At 56.3% G+C, this 19,936-nt stretch overlaps 5 protein-coding genes across 5 annotated transcripts; 2 read left to right on the top strand and 3 right to left on the bottom strand.

The window, feature by feature from the left end:
- Window positions 1-113: 113 nt before the first annotated feature.
- B0H18DRAFT_1117842 (uncharacterized protein) lies at window positions 114-2,760 on the top strand (the record flags this gene model as incomplete). The annotated part of the gene is made up of 7 exons (XM_048033660.1): window positions 114-145; window positions 200-573; window positions 641-801; window positions 850-958; window positions 1,013-1,289; window positions 1,909-2,441; window positions 2,498-2,760. 7 exons carry the CDS (start codon window positions 114-116, stop codon window positions 2,758-2,760), a joined length of 1,749 nt encoding a protein of 582 aa, XP_047894876.1.
- Window positions 2,761-2,763: 3 nt separating this feature from the next.
- On the bottom strand, window positions 2,764-7,237 carry B0H18DRAFT_999884 (vacuolar sorting protein 39 domain 1-domain-containing protein). The gene is made up of 17 exons (XM_048045596.1): window positions 7,085-7,237; window positions 6,922-7,038; window positions 6,643-6,756; window positions 6,583-6,590; window positions 6,341-6,559; window positions 6,009-6,285; window positions 5,883-5,963; window positions 5,391-5,830; window positions 4,918-5,323; window positions 4,539-4,870; window positions 4,403-4,473; window positions 4,210-4,351; window positions 3,957-4,152; window positions 3,807-3,902; window positions 3,650-3,752; window positions 3,235-3,592; window positions 2,764-3,072 (listed from the first exon to the last, which is right to left on the bottom strand). The coding sequence occupies exons 2-16, from the start codon at window positions 6,992-6,994 to the stop codon at window positions 3,235-3,237; spliced, it is 2,916 nt and encodes a 971-aa protein (XP_047894875.1). The 5' UTR covers window positions 6,995-7,038; window positions 7,085-7,237; the 3' UTR covers window positions 2,764-3,072.
- A 44-nt stretch (window positions 7,238-7,281) lies between these two features.
- Window positions 7,282-10,636, bottom strand: B0H18DRAFT_244003 (uncharacterized protein). Its single transcript, XM_048037259.1, has 8 exons — window positions 10,500-10,636; window positions 10,195-10,439; window positions 10,099-10,139; window positions 9,908-10,039; window positions 9,240-9,856; window positions 8,049-9,183; window positions 7,924-7,995; window positions 7,282-7,863 (listed from the first exon to the last, which is right to left on the bottom strand). The coding sequence occupies exons 2-8, from the start codon at window positions 10,373-10,375 to the stop codon at window positions 7,504-7,506; spliced, it is 2,538 nt and encodes an 845-aa protein (XP_047894874.1). The 5' UTR covers window positions 10,376-10,439; window positions 10,500-10,636; the 3' UTR covers window positions 7,282-7,503.
- A 588-nt stretch (window positions 10,637-11,224) lies between these two features.
- B0H18DRAFT_999876 (uncharacterized protein) lies at window positions 11,225-14,158 on the bottom strand. Its single transcript, XM_048045595.1, has 10 exons — window positions 13,761-14,158; window positions 13,417-13,602; window positions 13,257-13,364; window positions 12,964-13,205; window positions 12,720-12,914; window positions 12,260-12,663; window positions 12,136-12,202; window positions 11,894-12,083; window positions 11,666-11,797; window positions 11,225-11,597 (listed from the first exon to the last, which is right to left on the bottom strand). Exons 1-10 carry the CDS (start codon window positions 13,989-13,991, stop codon window positions 11,568-11,570), a joined length of 1,785 nt encoding a protein of 594 aa, XP_047894873.1. The 5' UTR covers window positions 13,992-14,158; the 3' UTR covers window positions 11,225-11,567.
- Window positions 14,159-14,373: 215 nt separating this feature from the next.
- B0H18DRAFT_953885 (uncharacterized protein) lies at window positions 14,374-19,291 on the top strand (the record flags this gene model as incomplete). The annotated part of the gene is made up of 12 exons (XM_048042226.1): window positions 14,374-14,439; window positions 14,652-14,848; window positions 14,921-15,206; window positions 15,268-15,375; window positions 15,426-15,549; window positions 15,588-15,957; window positions 15,982-16,008; window positions 16,055-16,846; window positions 17,532-17,631; window positions 17,697-18,182; window positions 18,247-18,569; window positions 18,640-19,291. The coding sequence occupies 12 exons, from the start codon at window positions 14,374-14,376 to the stop codon at window positions 19,289-19,291; spliced, it is 3,531 nt and encodes a 1,176-aa protein (XP_047894872.1).
- Window positions 19,292-19,936: the final 645 nt, after the last annotated feature.

Here is a 19,936-nt window from a genome sequence, read left to right as displayed (position 1 = left end):
TACACGCGAACGCGTCCCACCACACGCGCGCGCGCCTGACCCGTACCGCGTTCACGACCACTTCCTCCCATCGCTAGACATCGCTGGATTTTCCGCGTTCGCGTTGACACAACATGGCAGGAGCTAACTACATGGGTGGGAAGAGGTAAGTGATTGACCTTTCTGTTGACAATCGTGCTTGTTGACCCTCGCGCTGCAGGAACTTCGCGAGGGCGCGCGCAAAGGACGCTGCGGGAAAAGCACAGCGCAATCACTTCGGAAAGCAGAGGCTCGGGGTGCTTACGAAGGGTCTCAGCAAGGCGCATGCTGAGGTTCCCCAGTCGACCGACAGTGGTGTGAACGCGGTCGGCAAAATATCCCTTGCACACGCGAGACGCGACTTCCAGAAACGATCCGGAGACGCACCTGTTTCTGACGATGACGATGCCCCTCTACTCCCACCACAACGTATTTCTGGAACACCTCGCGCAACTCGGAGAGGGCCTGCGTCTGACAATGCATCGAGCGTCAGCAGCAAGAGCAGAAGCCATACACGCTCCTCCAAGATACTGAAGGCGCTGGATGCATTTGTCCGTATGTTTCTACGCGCATATATGCGTCTCATATGCCCTTAACTGCGTCTCCCCGTGACGTACAACAGCGATCTCTCTCAGGGCGGAGATGGATCGTATCCGCCACATCCCTAACCTCGCTGGGTTGGCACCGAAACCGGAGCGTAGGCCACATCTTGCGGATTACGAGGATGCAGATGTAATAACGTATTCATCGTCTCCCGATGATGCTGAACCTCCTCGGAAGAAGGTACCACGTACTGATAGTCGTCTTGACTGGTCTAACGAATACTACTAGCGAAGAGTGTCGCCCAATCCAGGCAGGGAACTATCTAGCGACACTCTTAGGCGATCTCATATACGGTCAAACAGCGGCACGTATGTGGACGAGGTTATGAGCGATGAAGGTTGGTCTGGTGTTTATAATTATCGTCATATTAAGACAGCGTCGCATTCACCAGGGTCTGATTTCACACCATTATATGTGTCTGAAGGCTATCCACCTCCGGCCGGTACGACAAAGCATCAACCTGAGTTTGTCAACCAACTCGACTTCGATGACCTCGCGCACACAGAGCCAGACTTTGAGCCTATGCCTCTCGACAGTAGTCCGGCCATGCCACGGAGCTTTGACGACTTCGGTTTCTCTGAGTTTCTCCCGATACCAGGGCCTAGTCCTCACAAAGACGAGAAGACTTTGGCAATCATGAAGACGCACCAACGTTACCAGCCAGCGAGGTACTCTTTCTACGGCTATAAAAGTTTGCAGGACAGATCTTCTCGCACCCAGAGTCCTTGCGCTGCCAAGCTCGGGCGCGTCTCCGTCCCGTCTGCTGCATACCCTGTCGATGAACAGGTCCCGTCTGACAGCCCTTATATCGGAGACCGCTTAGCAGACTCTCTTACGGAACCAGCCCACTGGATATGGCTCCTGGTCACCGCTCGTTCTACGTGTCTTCGCCGACTAGCTTTGGCTCTCCTACTCGTGGATCTTGGGTTTCTTCTCGGCCAGAGCACCAGTCCCAGTTGATGACAGATACTCGGTTGCCTTCCCGTACTCATGCTGTACATGCTACCTTCGACGAAACGTGCAGCGATCCTCAGGAAGATCACACGTCTACTGCTGAGGATGCCCGTCTGGAGGACTATGCTCTGTTTTGGGCGTCCCGATTGAAGACGATCTCGTCTTTACGGCTTCTTCAACTCAGGATCTTCAGAGTTCGCCTCCTTTTGAACCCCCTGCGCAATCGAGAAACAGCGCAAGACAGCTCCTTTCTCTGCCCATTGGAGCCAGCTCGCCTCGTACCAATCCACAATCATCTACTCGATCTTCCCCGGTTGCTGCGACCATCGACAGCTATTCAGCTGCGGGCGACGAGTCCGATGACGGTATCGTCCAGGAAAGTATCTATGACGTCCTCCACGGCGAACTCTTCGAGGGCACGGATCCGTGGCGTGCGCTCGACACCGTTCTGGGACTTCAGCCACAAGAACATTCTTTCAAACCTCGGCGTTCTCCGCGCGATCACATTCCAGACGACCGTCATGCTACAGAACGCAGCGCGCACTTCGAGCTCACGCCACTGACGTTGGGTCAACATGGTCTGGACGATCGCTCGGAGGCCGATGAGTACGTCGGGATGTTTGATGCTGCAAGCCCACCCGCAGAACTCGATCCTGCCCTCTCGCGGAGGATCTTAGCCTCTCCTGGTGATACCCACGAAAATGGTGTGGAAGACATCGAATGTCAGCCCCAGGACGACGTCGTACCACAGAGCCTGAGGACATTTTCACCAGTGGATATATTTCTGCCAATCAACCTGGCACGCGTTGAGCAGGCCGAGCACTCCCAGTCCATGGACATGGATTCAGGGACTCGATCCCCCTCCTGTAAGTTTTATGACATATTCAGAGGCTTTGCAAGTGGTGGTGACTCCCTCTGCCAGATAGGGATTCAAACCTCTCGCAGGACCTGGTCCTTTCTGACATCATACGCAGTGGGAAAGTCGTCTCGACTCTGCAATCACGCTCGCCGGAAGCTAGAGCTATCGCTGAATCGTCTGGGCCTGAAATGCCAGTAGCCGTCGCTGACAACGCAACACTGAGGCCTGCAGCGCTGCCGCAGGAGGATGTTGCGCCCGGTGCAGATCCGGCCAGTATCGAAGGACCATGCCTCTTTGCAGATGAGCTTCTGTCAGACGAGGATTGATACATGCATGCTTCCGGCACGCGTAATTTGTTGCTTTGAATTCAACGCATACGGTATCCTTGCGCCTCTAGCTGTAACTGCGAGAGAGTGCACTGCGGTGCAGCGTCCTTGGACGACGCTTAAGACTTCGTTATCGAACACAGCATGGACCGTATGGTGCAATAGCGGACGGAGAGCACGAACTATCTAGTAAACACAGATCTGAAGTCACCCTAGACACGATATAACCCACAAGATGATTGTCATCACTGTCGAGTTTCCTTTAGCTTGCGCGAGAACGCTTCTCGACATTGATAGTGCGTGACTTCACCCCTGGAGATCTGTTTCAGATAGGTTGAAGCAGTCTACACACGGGAAACTGACCTTGGAGCGTGCACAGCAATAACGCTGTTGGACCCGATGCGCTTGTGACATTGAGGGCATCTAGGATGGAGATCAGCATCATTCTCTTTGTCCACCTAGCCAATCAACTGCTTACATTCGACTGTCTGTTACCTTCACTCGCCTCATCTGCAAGCCCGTGAGCCTCCTGTTGACCTCGTCCTTCCGTGCCTTCGTCACCTCCCTCACGACGTGCGTATCAAATATCGGCGCTCTGAGGGCTTCCTTCAGGAAGGCCTGTACGTCGCGCGCCGCCACGAGCGGAGGTAGCAAGTCCAAGGTCTCTGCCACGTCCAGACGGGGACTGTGCCTACTGATCAGATCTAGTGCGGGTGCCAAGAGGTCAGACGCAGAAGACGCAGAAGAGGGCGAGGGTCTGAGGTAGGTCCGGAGGAGGGTGAGAAAGATGTTCGAGGTGTCGGTGTGAGGCTTGTAAACGCGCTTGCAGTATCTGTTATTGTGGGTTAGTTTGAGCACAGAATGGTCACAAGTGTAAGGAAACGCGCACTCTTCTGCACCGTGATAGTCTCGTAGGCGATAGATGTAGGTTTCGAGCGCACTATCATGTCGTCCCAGTCTTCCCAAGAGAATGGCCTTCGCCTCAAAGAAACCTGCAAAGATCAGCATGGCAAATCGTACGCTACACAGCCAAAGAAACGACTTGCCATCCGATGGCAAGAGCGCATATAGTCGATCTGCGCTGTATCGGTCTGTCGTGTCAATGAACTCCAGGAGTTTGTCATACGCGTTTTTGTTCGCCTCTATCCGACATAAACCGATAAGCCACATCAGTGAGACTCAGTGTATCGACGCACCTTCGTCCCCTCTCCGCCTCGCATCCGAGACCATCCGTAGATAGGTCTCCGCCAACCGTTCATGGAAGCCTGTACTTTCTTCATTTCGCTCTTCAATCAAGTACACCAGATACCGAGCGGCGATGCTCAGATTAACGCCTTCGACGAAGTCAACGACTGGTTCGCGTGGAAGTTCCACTTCCTCTGAGGTAAAGATCTACAGTTGACGAAACTCAGCTTCTGTCCGTTGCCAGGCCTTCACGAAGATGCGCACCTCAAATGCGATGTCAGCGTTTTCTTCGAACACCCATCTGGCTGCACCGAAAATCTGCTCGAGGTATTCTGGGCCTAGGCGTTGGAGGTAGGTGACGGAGGGCATCAGCTTGTCCCGCGGGTCTGCCTCTTTCTCACTGAGGCTACAACCATCTCAATTAGTTTGATACGCTAATGCAAGATCAAATACGTACTCTCGCAAGAGACCGAGCGCTTTCTCGTGCATCTTCTTCCCATTGTACAGGTAGATGAGTTCCGAGTGTTTCTAGTCGTGCAGTGTCAATGCTCAGCTAGTCGTAACTCGAAACTACCATCGTATGGATTACCTACCTCCCTGGCCCGCAAGGTTTCCTCAACCTCGCTGACTTCGCACCAGTTGCTTACCCTACACAGAGGCCCGAGGAGGCCAGGGCGCACGAGGAGATAACATTTGAACAGTGCTGTGTCCACTATCTGCGCAAAACGTACGAGCTCCTCTGGTGTCAAAGCCGACAAAGGGACGTTTGGTAACGCATATAGCTCGTCAGGCGACGCGGCGGACAAGTTTGGCCAGCGATGTGCTTCGGCAGAGGTGATATTGAGGGCCTTGAGCGCGCCGTCGACCTTCGGGCGGCGGTCGGAGAGGTAGCGCATCAGAGTCTCGACTGACCGGTGGAATGCATCTATAGGCAAGTCAGTACTTGGACCAGAACACATGCGTAGAACATACCCTTTGGCGGGCCCTTCGGTCTGCCAATGACTGAAACCGTGTCATCATCCCTCGATCTCGTCGGCGAAACAATGTTCTCCAGCCCTGTTCGGAAGCCGGATATAGACGCACGTATGGATCCCTTCGGTGACGGCGGCCGCTGTTGCTCCTGCCCTTCGACGCCGTCTTGATTCTGTTCTATGGATGGTGTCTTGCTTTCCGGCTTTGGAGGCACGGGTCCACCAAACAGTGGGATCCACTCTTCTTGAGGGACGGACAGCCGTCCGGCGATGCTTGGAGGATAGAGAGCGACAACCTTGGCGGGATTGATGTCGAGCTCGATGAAGGTGTCCATGGCACGATCGAAGCGCTCAGCTTTGAACTCTGCTACTGCGTTCAATGCACGTACAACCTTCCGTCTTTGCTCCTGCACGATACACAGTACCGTCAGCACCAACGCTTCGGTGAGGTACGAAACGAATATTTGAACGTACCTTGTCTGGGAGCGAAGCGACGTCGAGGAGGTCTAGAAGTGCGAGTGCGTCCGCATGTGATCCCGCCACAGCAAGCTCGTCGAGCTGTTCGCTCCATGACTTCATGCGGAACTGCCATATCGAGCTTCCTTGTGCATTCGCGGTAGCGCGGTCTGTGGGTGTCGTGACGAGGAAGAGAGAGTATTTCGTGGGGAGTGAAGTCAAAAGTCGGACGCTATGCTGTATCGGCGTAGCTGTGGGCTGGTCATCTGCGGGTACTGGCGGGAAAGGTAGGCATTGGACGGGAGACATAGAGATGGAGGAGCGAATCTCTACGACGGGCGAGGGGGTGAAGCTCGTGGAGGCTTGAGAAGTGGATGCCAAACTTGAGGCACCATCAAGCTGGGAGGAAGGCACGGTGCCCGACGGCATCACAGCAAATACATACGGTCTCATAAAGGCTAACGCAGTTTCAACAAAATCGGTCACGCACTTGCATTAAAATTCTCGTACCTAGCTCCTCGGGCGGTGCTGGCCAGTCGATGTGGGTGTCTCTCGTCATTTTGCCGTCCGGACCAACAAAGAGGCCGTTGTCTGCGCCAGTCAGCTCATGCAATTGATCGTTTCAAAGATACGTACTGTCTCTTGCGATGAGTGCCTCGCCTTCGTGTATGCTGACTACCCAGGGCCTTGCCTTAGCACCAATACCCATATAGCCACCTAGATTTGTGAGGGCGCCCATGCCCATGTTACTGATACTAGTGCCAGACGTCACGGAGGGTATGGGAGTAGCAATCTCAATCATGGTGGCAGTCTTCAGGTAGTAGAGCGCATAGTCTGAGAGTGCATAGCCGAAGCATATCATGTTTTCGCCAAGGAATGACATCGTCCGTGGAGAATGTGAGAGCGTCGTCTCCTGTGAACGCAGTTCTGCATGGTATACTTGTACTCTAAAATAGCACAATACTTACTTGTGGGTCCTGCGGTTCACCGTCCTTCCATGAATAGATGACAATCTTTCTCTTGCAACCAATGGCGAGGTGCGTCAGGACCGAGGGTACATCTTTGCCTTTGCCAAATTCTTCAGGTGAGAGTGTTAGGTTGTTATCCGGGACACTGTGCACCACGCCTGTGTATGTTGCCATAGACAGCGCCTGTTTACTCTTCGCTAGGGACGTAGCTGTGAGAGACTAGGGAGAGGGTACAAAGTCACGGTAGAGTCTGGGGAGTCGTTCAGCTGGAAGTCTACGCAATGCGCTGACACTCATCTCACCTGATAGAACCGCAAGGGAATTCACGTCTTTCACATAGCACAATTGCTCAATCGCTTTCCTGCTCAGAGCCTTCTTGGTCTCCACCAACTCTGCCTTGGGCTCAGCGCCGCCCGCTGCATGATAACATTATGCGTAAGCCATGGGGAGATCGGAAAGGCGACCTACGAGCAGAGCAATCAAGAGCATAGATATGGAGAGCCCCCGTTGCTGTGCCTACATATAGCCTATCGCCTGCGCTCACCATTAGATGCAACTACGCGCCAAAGGACAAACCAGACCTTGGATTGTCACTGCTTCTGCTCGTTCTTTGAATCCGTTCAGAACCGTCTGCGGTGCGAGAAATGGCGCCATTGAGACTTCGTGCGTATCCCCAGGACCGAACAGTGCCGGCAAGCTTCAGAGTAAGATGAGAGGAACTTCCCTACGTCTTGGTATACGAACGATGCACAGGCCAGTGTCTTGATAGTGAAGCGTCCACGCAAGCTCAGTGCGCGAGGTGTGCGCGCCCCAGCAGCCAGTGGTCGCGCCGGTGGCGTCCACGCCGGGTGTGCGACTCGCGACGCGTCGCATTCACGTGCTGAACTCGAGGTTCACATAGTACACCGTGTTGGTTCGATCATCCAATGAGTTTGATACTACACAGGTACTGATACTGCCAGTGACACAATAGATTTGTTACACTGTCATATACATACAGACAACATACCACATTACACTGCACCTATGGACATAACGATACATATCTACATTACGGCTACAGATATAAACACAGCTCTGGTATAGCGACGAGGGCGACAAACAACAGCATGTCCGGCGGTTTAGTTCCTAGTATCAAAGCAATATCCTTCCAGTCCGGCCAATCAGGTCCGTTTACCAAGCTCGAGAAGCACCTCCTTCACGATGCGCAGCCACACTACAGCTTTGTCGACCTCTTCCTCCGCTCCCTCCATCAGCGAGGCCACTTTGCGAGTGAGGAGTCTGCGCAAGTTGCGGACATCTTCGTCGTCGCCCTCTACCAGCGTAGACGACGCCGACGCGACAGACACGACGGATATGTCAGAACGCGATCGCGGGCGCGAAGAGGTCGGGCGAGAGAGGGATTTCCCATTGCCCTCTCCAGCAGGGTCCGCAACAGGGAAGTCCAGGAACGACACAAACGTGGAGGCAGCAGCTTCAGGCGCAGATGAAAGCCGGTCTGAATCAAGGGAGGCCTTTCTCGTCTGCATCAACCGATAGGTGTTATCATCAGATACACCACGCGCAAGATGGAGCACACGTACAGATATTACTCTGTTGATCCTCGTTTCGGCCTTCGAGATCGCGCGATTAGCATTGACGAGGAACTGCTCCGCCTGATCTCATCGGTCAGATACAGTGCTAAGAAGTAAGACCAACACAAGCTTACCGCCTCGAGACGACCTTCGATACGATGAAGATCTCGTCGCACCGCGGTGAGACCCTTCTGGCAGGCGAGAACGCGTCTGATCTTGTTAGACTCGGTGTCGGAGTCGTCGCTCTCCGAACTCGATCCATCATCGTGATCGACATGAGAGGCACTGGACAGTTGACGATCTTCCGGGATGGCGTCCGCGCGCGGGGTTCCCGGCCTGATCTTGTTGATCAACCATGCCTTGACCTTCGCCGTGCTGTTCGTCAAAGATACCTTGCTCGGGGACGTCGGTAACCGCGCGAGGTTGGGCTCTCCGATTGTAGTACTTCGCTTGCGCGTAGGTACTCTCGGCGTGCCCTTCGGTATAGTGCACGATCCGCTGCGTCCGTTGCGTCCCGAGGTGCTGGGGGTGCCGGTGCGAGATGGTGTATCGGTGTGGTATTTCACAGTAGTACTGCGTCTAGGAGTGGTGGGGGGTAGTCGGGGTATCGTAGGAACGGGTATCTTGTGTATATGCGCCTCCTGCGACGCTCTAAGATCCGACATCGATCGCGCTTTCCTGTTGACAAGGATGTAACTTGCTTCTGAGACAGCGGTGAGCTCGGAGTCGCCGGAGTCTGTCGTCCGCCTCCTGACATGGTCCGAGTCCTGACTGGGTCTCGGAATCTGATCAGTGTCGCCTACGAGCCGCTCGGACGCCTTCCGGACGTCTCCGTACAACGCATAGGCTTGTTGGAAGCCCCGGCGAGCATCATGAAGCTCCTCGATGGTCTCTCGAACACGGATACGGAGCGAGCCGAGGAGTGTATCGCGCATGACCGTGATCTCCTGCAGCATTCCGGCGCGCGCGGTGATGTCGAGGGCATTCGCGTTAGACGTGCCTGTTGACGCTGACTGCAGACAGTCGAGGACAGTATGAGACAGCGTGACCCAGTCTGCCTCAGGCAATGGTACGTTGGCCGGGAGCGGGATATCGTGACGGAACGTCGAGTCCGTCTTTCGAATCGTCAATGGAGGCATTGACTTCACCGACTCCGACGTGGATGGCCTCAGGGTACGCATAGATGCGGACGAGACTGGCCGGGCGTTCTCGTCGTCAACTCCGAAGGCAACGCGCATATCGGGCTTGGCTACATCGAGCGCTGTTAGTCTAACTCAGACTCCCGTTAGCCCCACGCATCGTGCACACGATCTGGAAGAACGCACCCTCGTGAATTGCGTAGCTCGCGAAGCGTGCCGGCGGAGTCTGCAGCGAGTAGCGCCATGACAACATCGATACTTCGCCCGTGCTCGGCTGCGACGTGCAGACAAGTGTCCATGTTGTGATCCCTGGCCGATAGCGGTGCATGAAGATCGCGGACGAGATGGAGGATGAACGAACGCAGAGACGCTGCATGGTCGTGCGTCTTGGGTTGCTTGGCTTTGTAGGCGAGACAGTGCAGAGGGGTTTCGTGTCCAGATGTCGTGTACAGATTGACATCTGCGCCAGCGCGATAGAGGATATCTAGTACCTCAGTTGACGGATGCTCCACTGAGACACAGTAGTGGATGGGGCACCATCCGGTTGCGTCGGGCAGGTTTACCAAATACTGTGGGAGGGTCGGATCAGATCCAAGGGTGAGGCACTGGGCATGAGAAAATAGCATGGAGTGGAGGCGGGCGACATCCCCAACGATGACAGCCTGCACGAGAAACTCAGTGCGCTGGGCATAATTTCGTAACGAGTGTATCGGCAAGCAGAATGTCTTGGGCGTGACAGGCGTGGAAATGAGGCGGTCAATGAATGGTGGAGGTAGAATTGTAAGGTGCTTGGTGTTTATGAACTGAAGAGCAGTGTTAGGGAAGGATCACGTCGAACTGAGTTAAGACCGCACCATGTCCTCTTGTATTCGATAACGCCGCAGAGCATGCTCACAGGACCAAAGGATATGAGGGTGTCTCAGAGCATGTTGAATGGAGGATCGGTGGTTGATGTCTCGATAATCAGGTCTGGCGCCATTGGCAAGCTGAACCGATACCTCGGCGTTCAGCATTCGTGCCTATGTGTCGCATTGGCTGTACTCACCAGGTACTCGACCACCTCAATGCTATGGTCCCTCGCAGCATCTACGTGAGGTTGCCTCAATGGGAATAGACTCGGAGATGAAGGCCGCGTGCTCACACATTAGCGGCGTAGCCCCGAAGTTATCCATGCCGTTGACCGGGATCATGCCACGACTACCCTCCAAGAGTAATTGGACCAACTGCGGTATGTCCAGCCAGGCTGCGAGGCAGAGGGGGGAAACTCCCCGCACAGGAGAGTTCAGCGTAAAAAGGGAGATGTCCTCATGGTCCAACAACATCTGGAGTACCTCGACGCGCTGCTCTAGCTTGAACGACGCGCCCGAGACATCTATTTGTTCCCAACTGCTCAAAGTACACATTATGAGCAATCTGAGACAACACCACCGCTCTGCGCGCACTCACCTTCTCCCTGCAATTGCGCATGCAACAGAGGTCCATCCTTCGGGTCCGACGCGTTCACATCCGCGCCGGACAGAATGGCCGTCCTAACAGCCTCGACATCGGCGCGCGCTGCAGCGTCAAGCAGCGGCATAGACACAAGATTGGATTGTTGACCGGATTCCGCTTCTGCCATCCTCCAGCACCACCAGACAACCCGCGGAAGCTAGCACGAGAGACGAGGAGAGCCAGACGGGATCGGAGCTCTTCCGGAGAATACAAGACGGAGCGAGAGCGGGGACCGTGTCGTCCATATAAGCCTGGATGCGCATGCCACGGATAGCTTACACACGAGGCACTTGAATGGATCAGACGGTACAATCCGTACGTTTGGCTGTTTCTCTCCGAAGGAGGATATGGTTCAGCCTCGAGGCGGCGTTTACGCGAGGTTTTGACTTCGAGAAACAATGCATCGAGATGATCAATCCCATCAACATCCTGTCACAGCCTGCCCACTCGAGTTGGGATAGTACGCAGGTGTTTACGGCAATGCGGCAACGGCGAGCTAACAAAGGGCATCTGGGCGATGGTCGGCAGCGACTGATATGTCGGTGTTTAGTACACAGAGGGCGCACAAATACTGGCACGCCACAGTGTCCTTGCTCTCACGGTCTGTGTTTGGCAGGCTCAAGGACCAGAAGCCTCGCACGCTGAGGCCATAGAGCGCGCTCAGTGCAATCGCGGCCAGGTGGAGGTGACACTGTAATGCTGCAACAGTCAAACCTAATTGCACCTGTATATAGATGGGGGGGAACGATGACTGTGCTGCTATGACAAGAGATGCGTGCAGGCGAGACGAGGAGGATGTACTGCAGTAGGATACATTCGGGCTGATGTGATGATGTGATGGAAAAGACTAGCTGATACGATAAACGCGACCATCCCATACATATTTCCCCATGACCAGGATCACAAGTCCATGTACTGGCGAGGAGCGATCGACGAAAGACAGGTCGGCATCGGACGACGATCGGTGACGGCGCGATAGGTCCGAAGAGTCGGTGTTGGTACACACGAGGCTCGTGCGAGGAGTTACAGGAATGCTTCTCGAGACAGTGTACCCTATGATGTAAATACCCGACACGAAGATCAATCGATCTGAACGCCGAACCGAACTCAAAATCACGCACCTTGACCTGCTCAAAGTTAGCGACAGCACGCTCGACGTCCCATGCGTTTCCCTCGAGGCACTGCACAGCATATTCGAAGTTGAGCCCCGTGCGCTGACATATTTGCATCACAAGAGACCGCTGTGGTTCCGGCTGCAGGTTTCAAAGACGTAAGAAATAATCGAGGAATTGGTGTCGCCGAGCCGGCACATTGGGATGGCGGCTAGCGTACCGAGCTAGAACACTCACCATCGTCGCCAGCATCTCCTGCAGCGAAGGTGGGGATTGCAGGCTCGTCGGCGCTCCCGCCGGTGCGGGGCGTAGGGGATCACCCGCTTGAACACGCATCGGTCCCGGCCGCCAGGCTTCATGACTTGAATATTGCCGGATTACCCACATATCCGAGAGAATTTGTACGTCCCAGCCACTTTGCTTGGCCCTACATAGGAGTCAGGCATCGAACACAGTACATCTCCAATCTTAGCACATACCGTGATCCCTCGGGAGCAGGAGCCAAAATGAATGAGCGGTCGAAAGACATGACACAGCGAGATGGTTCTGATAAAGACACGCGTCAACGGCAGAACGGACCCAAAGTACATGAAAGGGATGTACCTTCTTCGAATTGACCGTGTATCGTCACAAACAACTGCGGAGAATCACCTTGCTGTACCGGCCAAGCGTCGATGCAGAACTTCTCCGGCGAACCCGCCACATCGTGCTTCGTCGTGGGAAGCTGGGCCATGGCTTTAACAATCTCCTCATTTCCAACGTGCAGCGATTTCACTAGTCTGTCCGCCGACCCTCCTGCCAACCGATTCAGATTGCGGGATGCGCCTTTCCCGATGCCCCATGGCCCCCATTCTTGTTTACGCTGATTGGGCATCTCTTTCGAGTATCGATATCCTTCTATTCGCGCACGAACAGGGACGCTTGTGTTGGCAGAGAAGGAGAATGTGGCGTTAGGATGGTAGGCATCCATTAATGCTGTACGCTGGTTGTCGAATAGAGGGAAGAAGCTGGACGCTAGGGTATTAGAGCGGCCGCGAATATCAACACATCTCAAGAAGCGTACCGCATGAGGAAACTGCTCAGAAGTGCCCCGTCCACCCCAGTTATAAACGGTTCCCCCATTTCGACGGGGAAGGTGGTAGGTGCCGGACCAGCAGGTGCGCCGTGCGATGTTGGAGCGTGGGGTACATCGAAGGCAATCTTGGGGATAGGTTCCATGTCCAGCATTTCGAGCGAAGGGAGACGACGCGCGACCTCGCTGTAAAGGACGTGAGGAATTGCATCGTTTGTTGGAGACAGTAACTGACCTCTTGTACCGTTCCCCGTTGTCCTTCTCGTACTGCGCATTGCGAAGCGGATTGTCCAAGAGGATCAGCTCCCGCAGTTGTGGTAGTCGGGCCTTCCTCGAGGAAATGTAGTCCAAGTCCTTCCATACTCCTAGCTTGTTGCCTTGCAATGAGAGGTTGACCAAGTTTGGCAGATAATGCGGCAGGCGCATGAGCACTTTGCCGCTCACGAGATTGTTGTATGCCAACGAGATGGTTTGCACCTAAGTTTGGGTCAGTCGGCCCAGTGAGAGCACGGATTGGATGTAACAAACCTCAGGGAAGAGAACAGATGCCAATTTGAACACAACGGACAACTCTTTCTCTGCGCTCCCGTGCACCCACATGCGATTCCGCTGAACGTACACATCCTCCGCCACGCGCTGACGCCATATTGGATCAACTGTCGCAGAACGCTGGGAGGGTAAAACGCACCTCCAGGTTAAGAAACTTCGCCTCCGCATTCCATCTTCTCTTCACGAACTCCTTCCACTTCTCCACGATGCCCGAGCTTTCGGCGGTGGCGCCCGTTGAAACTGCATTCCTGCGAACCCGGCCCAGTGGTCCCTTCGCCGCACCGCGTATTGCCAAAGAATCGCCCGCAGCTAGCCGAGACGCAAGCTTTGGTGCACACGGATAGGGGCCGACGCGAAGGGTGGACCAGAATGAACAAGTAAGCGCGATGCATTCAAAGAGCACAGCAGACGTCGTCACAAAGAGTGTGGCGAGATCTAACTGTCACTAGGGGTGTATGAGTGTAAAACAATCGTTTTATTTACCATTGCTGCTCGAGACGAAGTGGCGGCTTGGTCCTTGCCAGTGAGCGCGTCAATCGCGCGTGGCCGGTGAGATGTTCGTGATTTGTGTGAGCTCTTCTGAGCCCCTTTGCGGCCTCCTGGTTTGTCTGAGACATCGCGCATGCGCTCATCTCGGTCTAGGATGCCTGCGCTGCGAAACGCGTTTGCCGCAATGTTGCGACTACCGGAGGCAGGCAAGGCGTCGGAATACATGAGGGTTGTGTGGCGAGGTCTCGCGACCGAGCAGATAGTGGTCTGGGACAAGCTGTGAGACCTGTCGCTTATATGTGGCCAGAGGTGTCTGCAGACGAGAGGCGGTGGTTCGTCACGGTGTGGCGGGTGGACGTGCTCGGAAGAGGAAGCTGTGGTGGCGGTCTGAGCGAAGCGGGCCAACTTGGCGGCCCCGGCATTTCGTCAGTCACTCGCACTGTGACTCGCCCGCGCAGGATGTCACATTCCGTAACGCCACCGTCACGCACGCTGGCCCCTCTCGCGTTGCCGGCCGCTGAACCGCTCTGGCCGAGCAGCGCCATCCGCGACGCAGCAAATACCACACTGCCGTCTCGCTGCTCATCACTGGCACAGAGTGCGTAAGATGCACTTTGCGCAATATTTGGAACACGACTTTGTACACGAAGGCATGCGCAGCGGGCTGTGGCGGGTTCGTTTGTAGCCCAGACATCGAGACGCAACCGCTTTCCCACGGGTTTTCTTTGTTCTTCCTGCACGACGTTTCGGCCTCCTGCTCGCCCAGCGTTACAGATACCCAACATCCCGCATCTATTTCTTGAAAATAGGCATGGACAATCCGCAGTATTATCAACCCCTGTCGCACGCTCTTCATCCCCCCTCGCTGTCAACCACTCCCCACAGCAGCAACAATACGCAGCCTACGGTGCACACGCACACACAGCCGCCTCTAATGGTGTCAGTCACACCAATCGGGAGGAGGAAGAGGAGGAGGAGGACGATGAGGAGGAAGTTGTAGAGGAGGAACTCGAGCGCAATGACACGGATCTTTCGCAGCATCCTGCTACCAATTCACCACATCAGGCTGCACAGTCGGCTGCGTGAGTGCTGAGTGTCTCACCGGACCTTCCGCACTGACCATGTGGCTGAAGACCCGCCGCGTCTACTGGTAGGCAAGAAGTAGTGCTGCAAGCGCAGAGCCAGTCCGGCGGTGACGGCGACGACTCCTCGAAACGCAAACCAGGTCGGCCGCGGGGTTCCCGCAATCGCAAGCCCAAGACGTTCAACGCCGTCACCCAACCGGCCCCCAAGGCACCTCTGAACTCTCACCACCCTGGGTTCTACCAGTACCCACCTGCGCCGGGTAGCACAGTGAACCCGAACCAGCAATTCTACGAATTCCAATGGCGCGCACTGAACTTGTGCTCAGAGTTCTACAACGCTGCGGAAGAACTGGTCGTCAGTATTGTGCCACACGCGTTCGTTATTTGCCTTTCATTCCTCACACGATCCTTCATAGAAAGCTGCGTCCCCGATTGTCATTTCGCAATGCTATCAAATGGGCCCCGGGGCGAGAGTCGATCCATTAGCTATGATTGCGGACGCAAAACGCGTGTGCGATAACCTTGTAAGCCATTCCGGTTCGTAGGCACTTTTATCGCCTCATGTTGTGCCCAGCTCGCCAATCCTAGTCAGCTCGTTGGGCAACAACCGCCATCAGCGTACCCTTATCCCTCTTCCTATCCTACCCCTTACGCGCCTCCGGCCGCACCGGCCCCGACGGCATCACCTTCCAGCAATAGTACGCCAGCTAGCGGCTCCGTCATCACCAATCCTCAGTCGTTTGTGATGCCCTTAGGTACCAACATGCCACCGCCTGCGCACGCAGCACCGAATCCGTACTATTCTGGAGTGTACGCGGCAGCCCGCTACCCGACGGCCCCGTACTATTCATACCCTACGCAACCACATGCATCGTATTATCCTCCGCCGGCTACCCCGGCTCCGGCAAGTACTTCAGCCAGTGCGACCACACCGGCACCGGCGTCCGCGGCTACCGCACCTCCCTCTACCACAACCTTCAGTGCGGTTCAGCCATCTTCGGCTTCCTCTCTTCAGTGGGTCAGCAAGGCTCCTGGTCTGCAGAGGAGGAAGACCGCTTAAGGAAGCTTGCGGAGCAGAGTAAGAACAGGGGGACCACAGAACAAGGGTGAGATCGAATGGGATTGGGTAGTGCAGCAATGGGGCAACAGCAGACCAGGTACGTGTAGTCCTAGAGGGAAGAAACGTTCTCACATCCCCTCAAGGCATCAGATTCTGTTGAGAGCTACGGCGCTCGGCCTGAAGGAGAGTACAACTCGCGCGACGAAACGGAAGCGTGAGGCAGAAGCTGGTGCAGCGGAGGCTAATGATCGCACGCCGACGCCTGCTTCTCACGCAGCTGCTAACGCTGCGCCAGCGGCCTCAACAACCGGCACAGCTCAGAACCACCCTCAACAGCCTCTTACTCAACAGAGGCATGCTCCAGCTGCCCATGCGCAACCCGCGCACACTCAACCTGCGCATGCACAACCCGTACACGCTCAGGCTACGCATAGTCAACCGACGCATGTGCAATCTACACACTCGCAGCCCACGCACAGTCAAACAACGATAGCGCCGTCAGCGACAACAACCACGCCCGTGTCCACCCACGCGTCACCGGCATTGCCCCCGCAGCGACCCCCGTCGTCTACCACGACGCCAGCCACCATTGCCCCAGCCCGCACCACCACCAACCCGTCCCCAGTGACGCCGTCTGGCTTGCCTTGGCCCATGCCTACTGTGGCCGCAAATACGCCGTCGCCAGTCCTCACCTCTGCGCAAATAGACCAGCGCACGACGTCTTACTACCGGCCACCGCCGACGCAACGACCGTCATACGGCACCAGCGCTGGTGCATCAACTACGACTTCGTATGCGGCGGCGAGCACATCCAACACGACCCCGTATGGCGCCGCCGCGACTTCGCGTCCGGCGTCGTCGCATGGGAACGTCGCGGCGTCGCATCCGTACATGTACCGCCCCGGCGTGAACGGGGCTGGAAGGAGGGATGGCGCGTAAGGGTGCCCTCGACATTGGAGGGGAATTTGAGCGATGACGTCCTGCTTTCCGCAGGGATCCGACCAACAACCGCGACCCGCCGGTGCCATTCCACATGCAGCCTTGGAAGTAGGAAACGGACAGCGGCGTCCGCGGGATGGCCCAAGCTTGTGCGCGTCAGGACCGAACGAAAACGCAAGGATTGTGTACGAGGGAGACTCGCCCCGAGTGCGCGCTGTACAAGTATCACATCTGGGCCACCCCATTGGATTCCCGTAAAATAGGCGTTCTCTTTACCTCTGATCTTTATTAGCCTTCAATTTTCTCTGTCTATATTGCTTGCTATATGCTAGGCACGCGCACAAATGTACAGAGGACACGAACATTATAACTAACCCGAATACCATCTCGCCTTCTGCGAGTCGAATCACCTGCGTGGCGCCGGCTCACCGAGACCAGAACGACGGACGGACGCCAGCCACCGGGCCACCCGTTTTCTCAGCCTGGCGCGGACAAACCGAACCAAACAACCGTCTGCCTGCGAGCGCGCGTCCGATCTCCCATCAGACTCGCACACCGACTCGGAGCCAGCTACACAGACGAACCGGTCTGGCGAAGCACGCCGCCCGACATGGCCCAAATGCAAGTCAATCATTTCTGTATACCACCACCATGCTGACCCGAAAGTATTTATTGCGGTAGACCGCATGACATTGGGAGGCCCGACGTGAATGGGCACTACGGTGCCGCTCCTCCGAATGGGCAGCATCTGAACCAGTCCCCGAGTGGGGAGGGGATCCAGGTGGGCCATAACACGGTGTTCGCGCACGGAAAGAGTCTAACTTGTATGTGTTCGTCGTCGTCTAGTCGAATGCGGGCTCGTACAGCCCCGCGCCCCCCGTGCCCTACCCCGGCGGCCAGATCTACCCCGGCAACGTCGTCCCGTACGGCAGCTCCTCGCTGCTCGGCGCGAACGTACTCCCCGTCTCTTTCCACTCGTCTCCCGTGCCCCCGAACGCGACCGCGCCCTCACAAGCTACGCCCGGCCCAGGCCCCTCCGAGCACCCGCACGCCGACCAGAGCCCGCGCGTGCCACACACGCCCACGCCCGGCCCGTCGAAACGCAAGAGCGAGGATGGATCCGGGTCGATGACGGGCCCGCGCAAGCGGCGGCAGTACGTGCCGGTCGGAAGCGGGCTCGACGGGATCGAGCGCGACGAAGCGGACTTGGGCCCGAACGGCGGGCCGAAGCACTGGACGGACAGCGAGAAGGACACGCTGTTCCATTGGCTGCTGGACAACGACAAGAACTGGGACATGTTCAGGTCGAAGATGAACACGGTCTTCCGCGACGTACGTCATCACTATATGCGCGTGGGCGCGACAGGGTTACTGAGCGCGCCACTGCCACGCGCAGGCCGCGACGCAGGTGTTCGGCGGGCGCAAGTCGTTCACGGCACTGAAGAGCTGCTACCACCGGAACGTGGAGACGTTCAAGCAGATCTTCGCGTTCGAGGTCTACCTGGCGCACAACCCCGACGCTGGCGGGCCTATCAATGGTGCCGCGTCGCTCGGGAACTTCAACGACCCGACGATGGCGCGCCAGGTGCACCTTGAGCAAAGGCTCGACGATGCGCGCGCGGCGAACATCCCCGTCGCGAATCTCAACGTAAAGGTCATCGACCACTGGCATCAGAAGGATTGGTACCAGCTGTTCAAAAGACGATACGTGGACGATGGGTGCGGCGCCTTTGTTGAAGTTCAGCGTTAACTTGGTCATTGTCACTCATGCCGTGGCACACATCATCAGGACTGGGCAGGCGGTCCCCTACTACGGGCCCACGGCAATGACATTCCCCGACGGCTCGACCGCCGCACAGTACTCCAACGCAAGCATCGATCCACAGCTGACGAGCCCGCAAGACGGGGAAGACGACGAAGATGAAGACGACGCCGACGAGCAACAAGTACAGCAGCGCCAACCTCACACGAGCGTGTCCGCCCCACCCGACGCCTCCCAGCTAGACGGGCGAGACGCCAGTGTACCCCGCCCGCCGGACCCTAACCCCGCAAGCATCCTCGCGCCGCCGCCGCTCCCACTACAGCCGGAGCGTGACCGCCGGCCGCAGCCACTCACGTCGCGGCGGTCCGTACCGTCGTTCGCGGTGAGCCACCGCGAGTCGGCTGCGGAGCAGACGCAGGCACAGATGGTGCAGGCGCTCGAGCGGCTTACAGCGGTCGAGCAGACGCTGGTCGAGCAGATCGCGGCGCTGAGCGCGCTGATTGGTGCCCAGGCGGAGCAGGTGAGACTGGGGGGCGTGATGGGGGTCAACAGGGAGGACGGGCTGAGCGGAAAGGAGAAGGCGACCTTGGCGACGGAGATGCTGGCGAATCCGGATGTGGGAGAGGAGGTGAGGAGGGCGGCGGCTGATTATTTGAAGAGGTTGTTCTTGAGCGAGTGAATGGCTTGCTGACTGGACCGTGGTCTTACGCGTTCATGTTGTTGTACGTTACGTGCGTTGCCGTTATATCTCTAAGCAGTGAATGCAGGTCATGTTCTAGGTTCGACGTCAAGAAGCGGTGTCAGTGTGTGCAGGGTCTTGGTGTGCCGTTGGTACAAGACGGGACTTTGTTCTTGATCGCCGGTACGGATTTGCGCTAGTGCGAGCTTGTCACTGCGAGCGTGCTAGCTCCGGGTTCGTTCCTCTCCGTGACCAGCTTCGAGTGCTTACTATGCACAACGTTTCTTTGATGAGAATGCTTCCAGCCATGGTCCAGGCTGCGGGTTTGACTGTAGGTTTCCATGTTACGTGACCTTCGAAGTCTCAAGATTCAAGCTTTCAAGCTTAAGAGCCGACGGGTACGGCGATAGGAACTAGACTCGCAGCCTATCTGCAGTGCAGCTGAACAATCTTCCCTCGAAGAAGCTTCCCCACACCGACCGGCCGTACGATCGCTGCCCGAGGAAAGTGACTATGTGGTGAATTACAGAGGCGGGCCGACAACTTGAGACTTGCACAGTACACAAACCGTTACTAAGTACAGCACTACTTGTACTCAAACACACGTCAAGTGAGAGCGTTGAGTATGCGGAATTGCTGGCCGGT

This window comes from Fomitopsis serialis (genome assembly GCF_022376445.1).
Source record: "Fomitopsis serialis strain Sig1Antser10 chromosome Unknown B0H18scaffold_23, whole genome shotgun sequence".
Taxonomy (NCBI): Eukaryota; Fungi; Basidiomycota; class Agaricomycetes; order Polyporales; family Fomitopsidaceae; genus Fomitopsis; species Fomitopsis serialis.
This window is presented reverse-complemented; position numbering and strand designations above follow the sequence as displayed.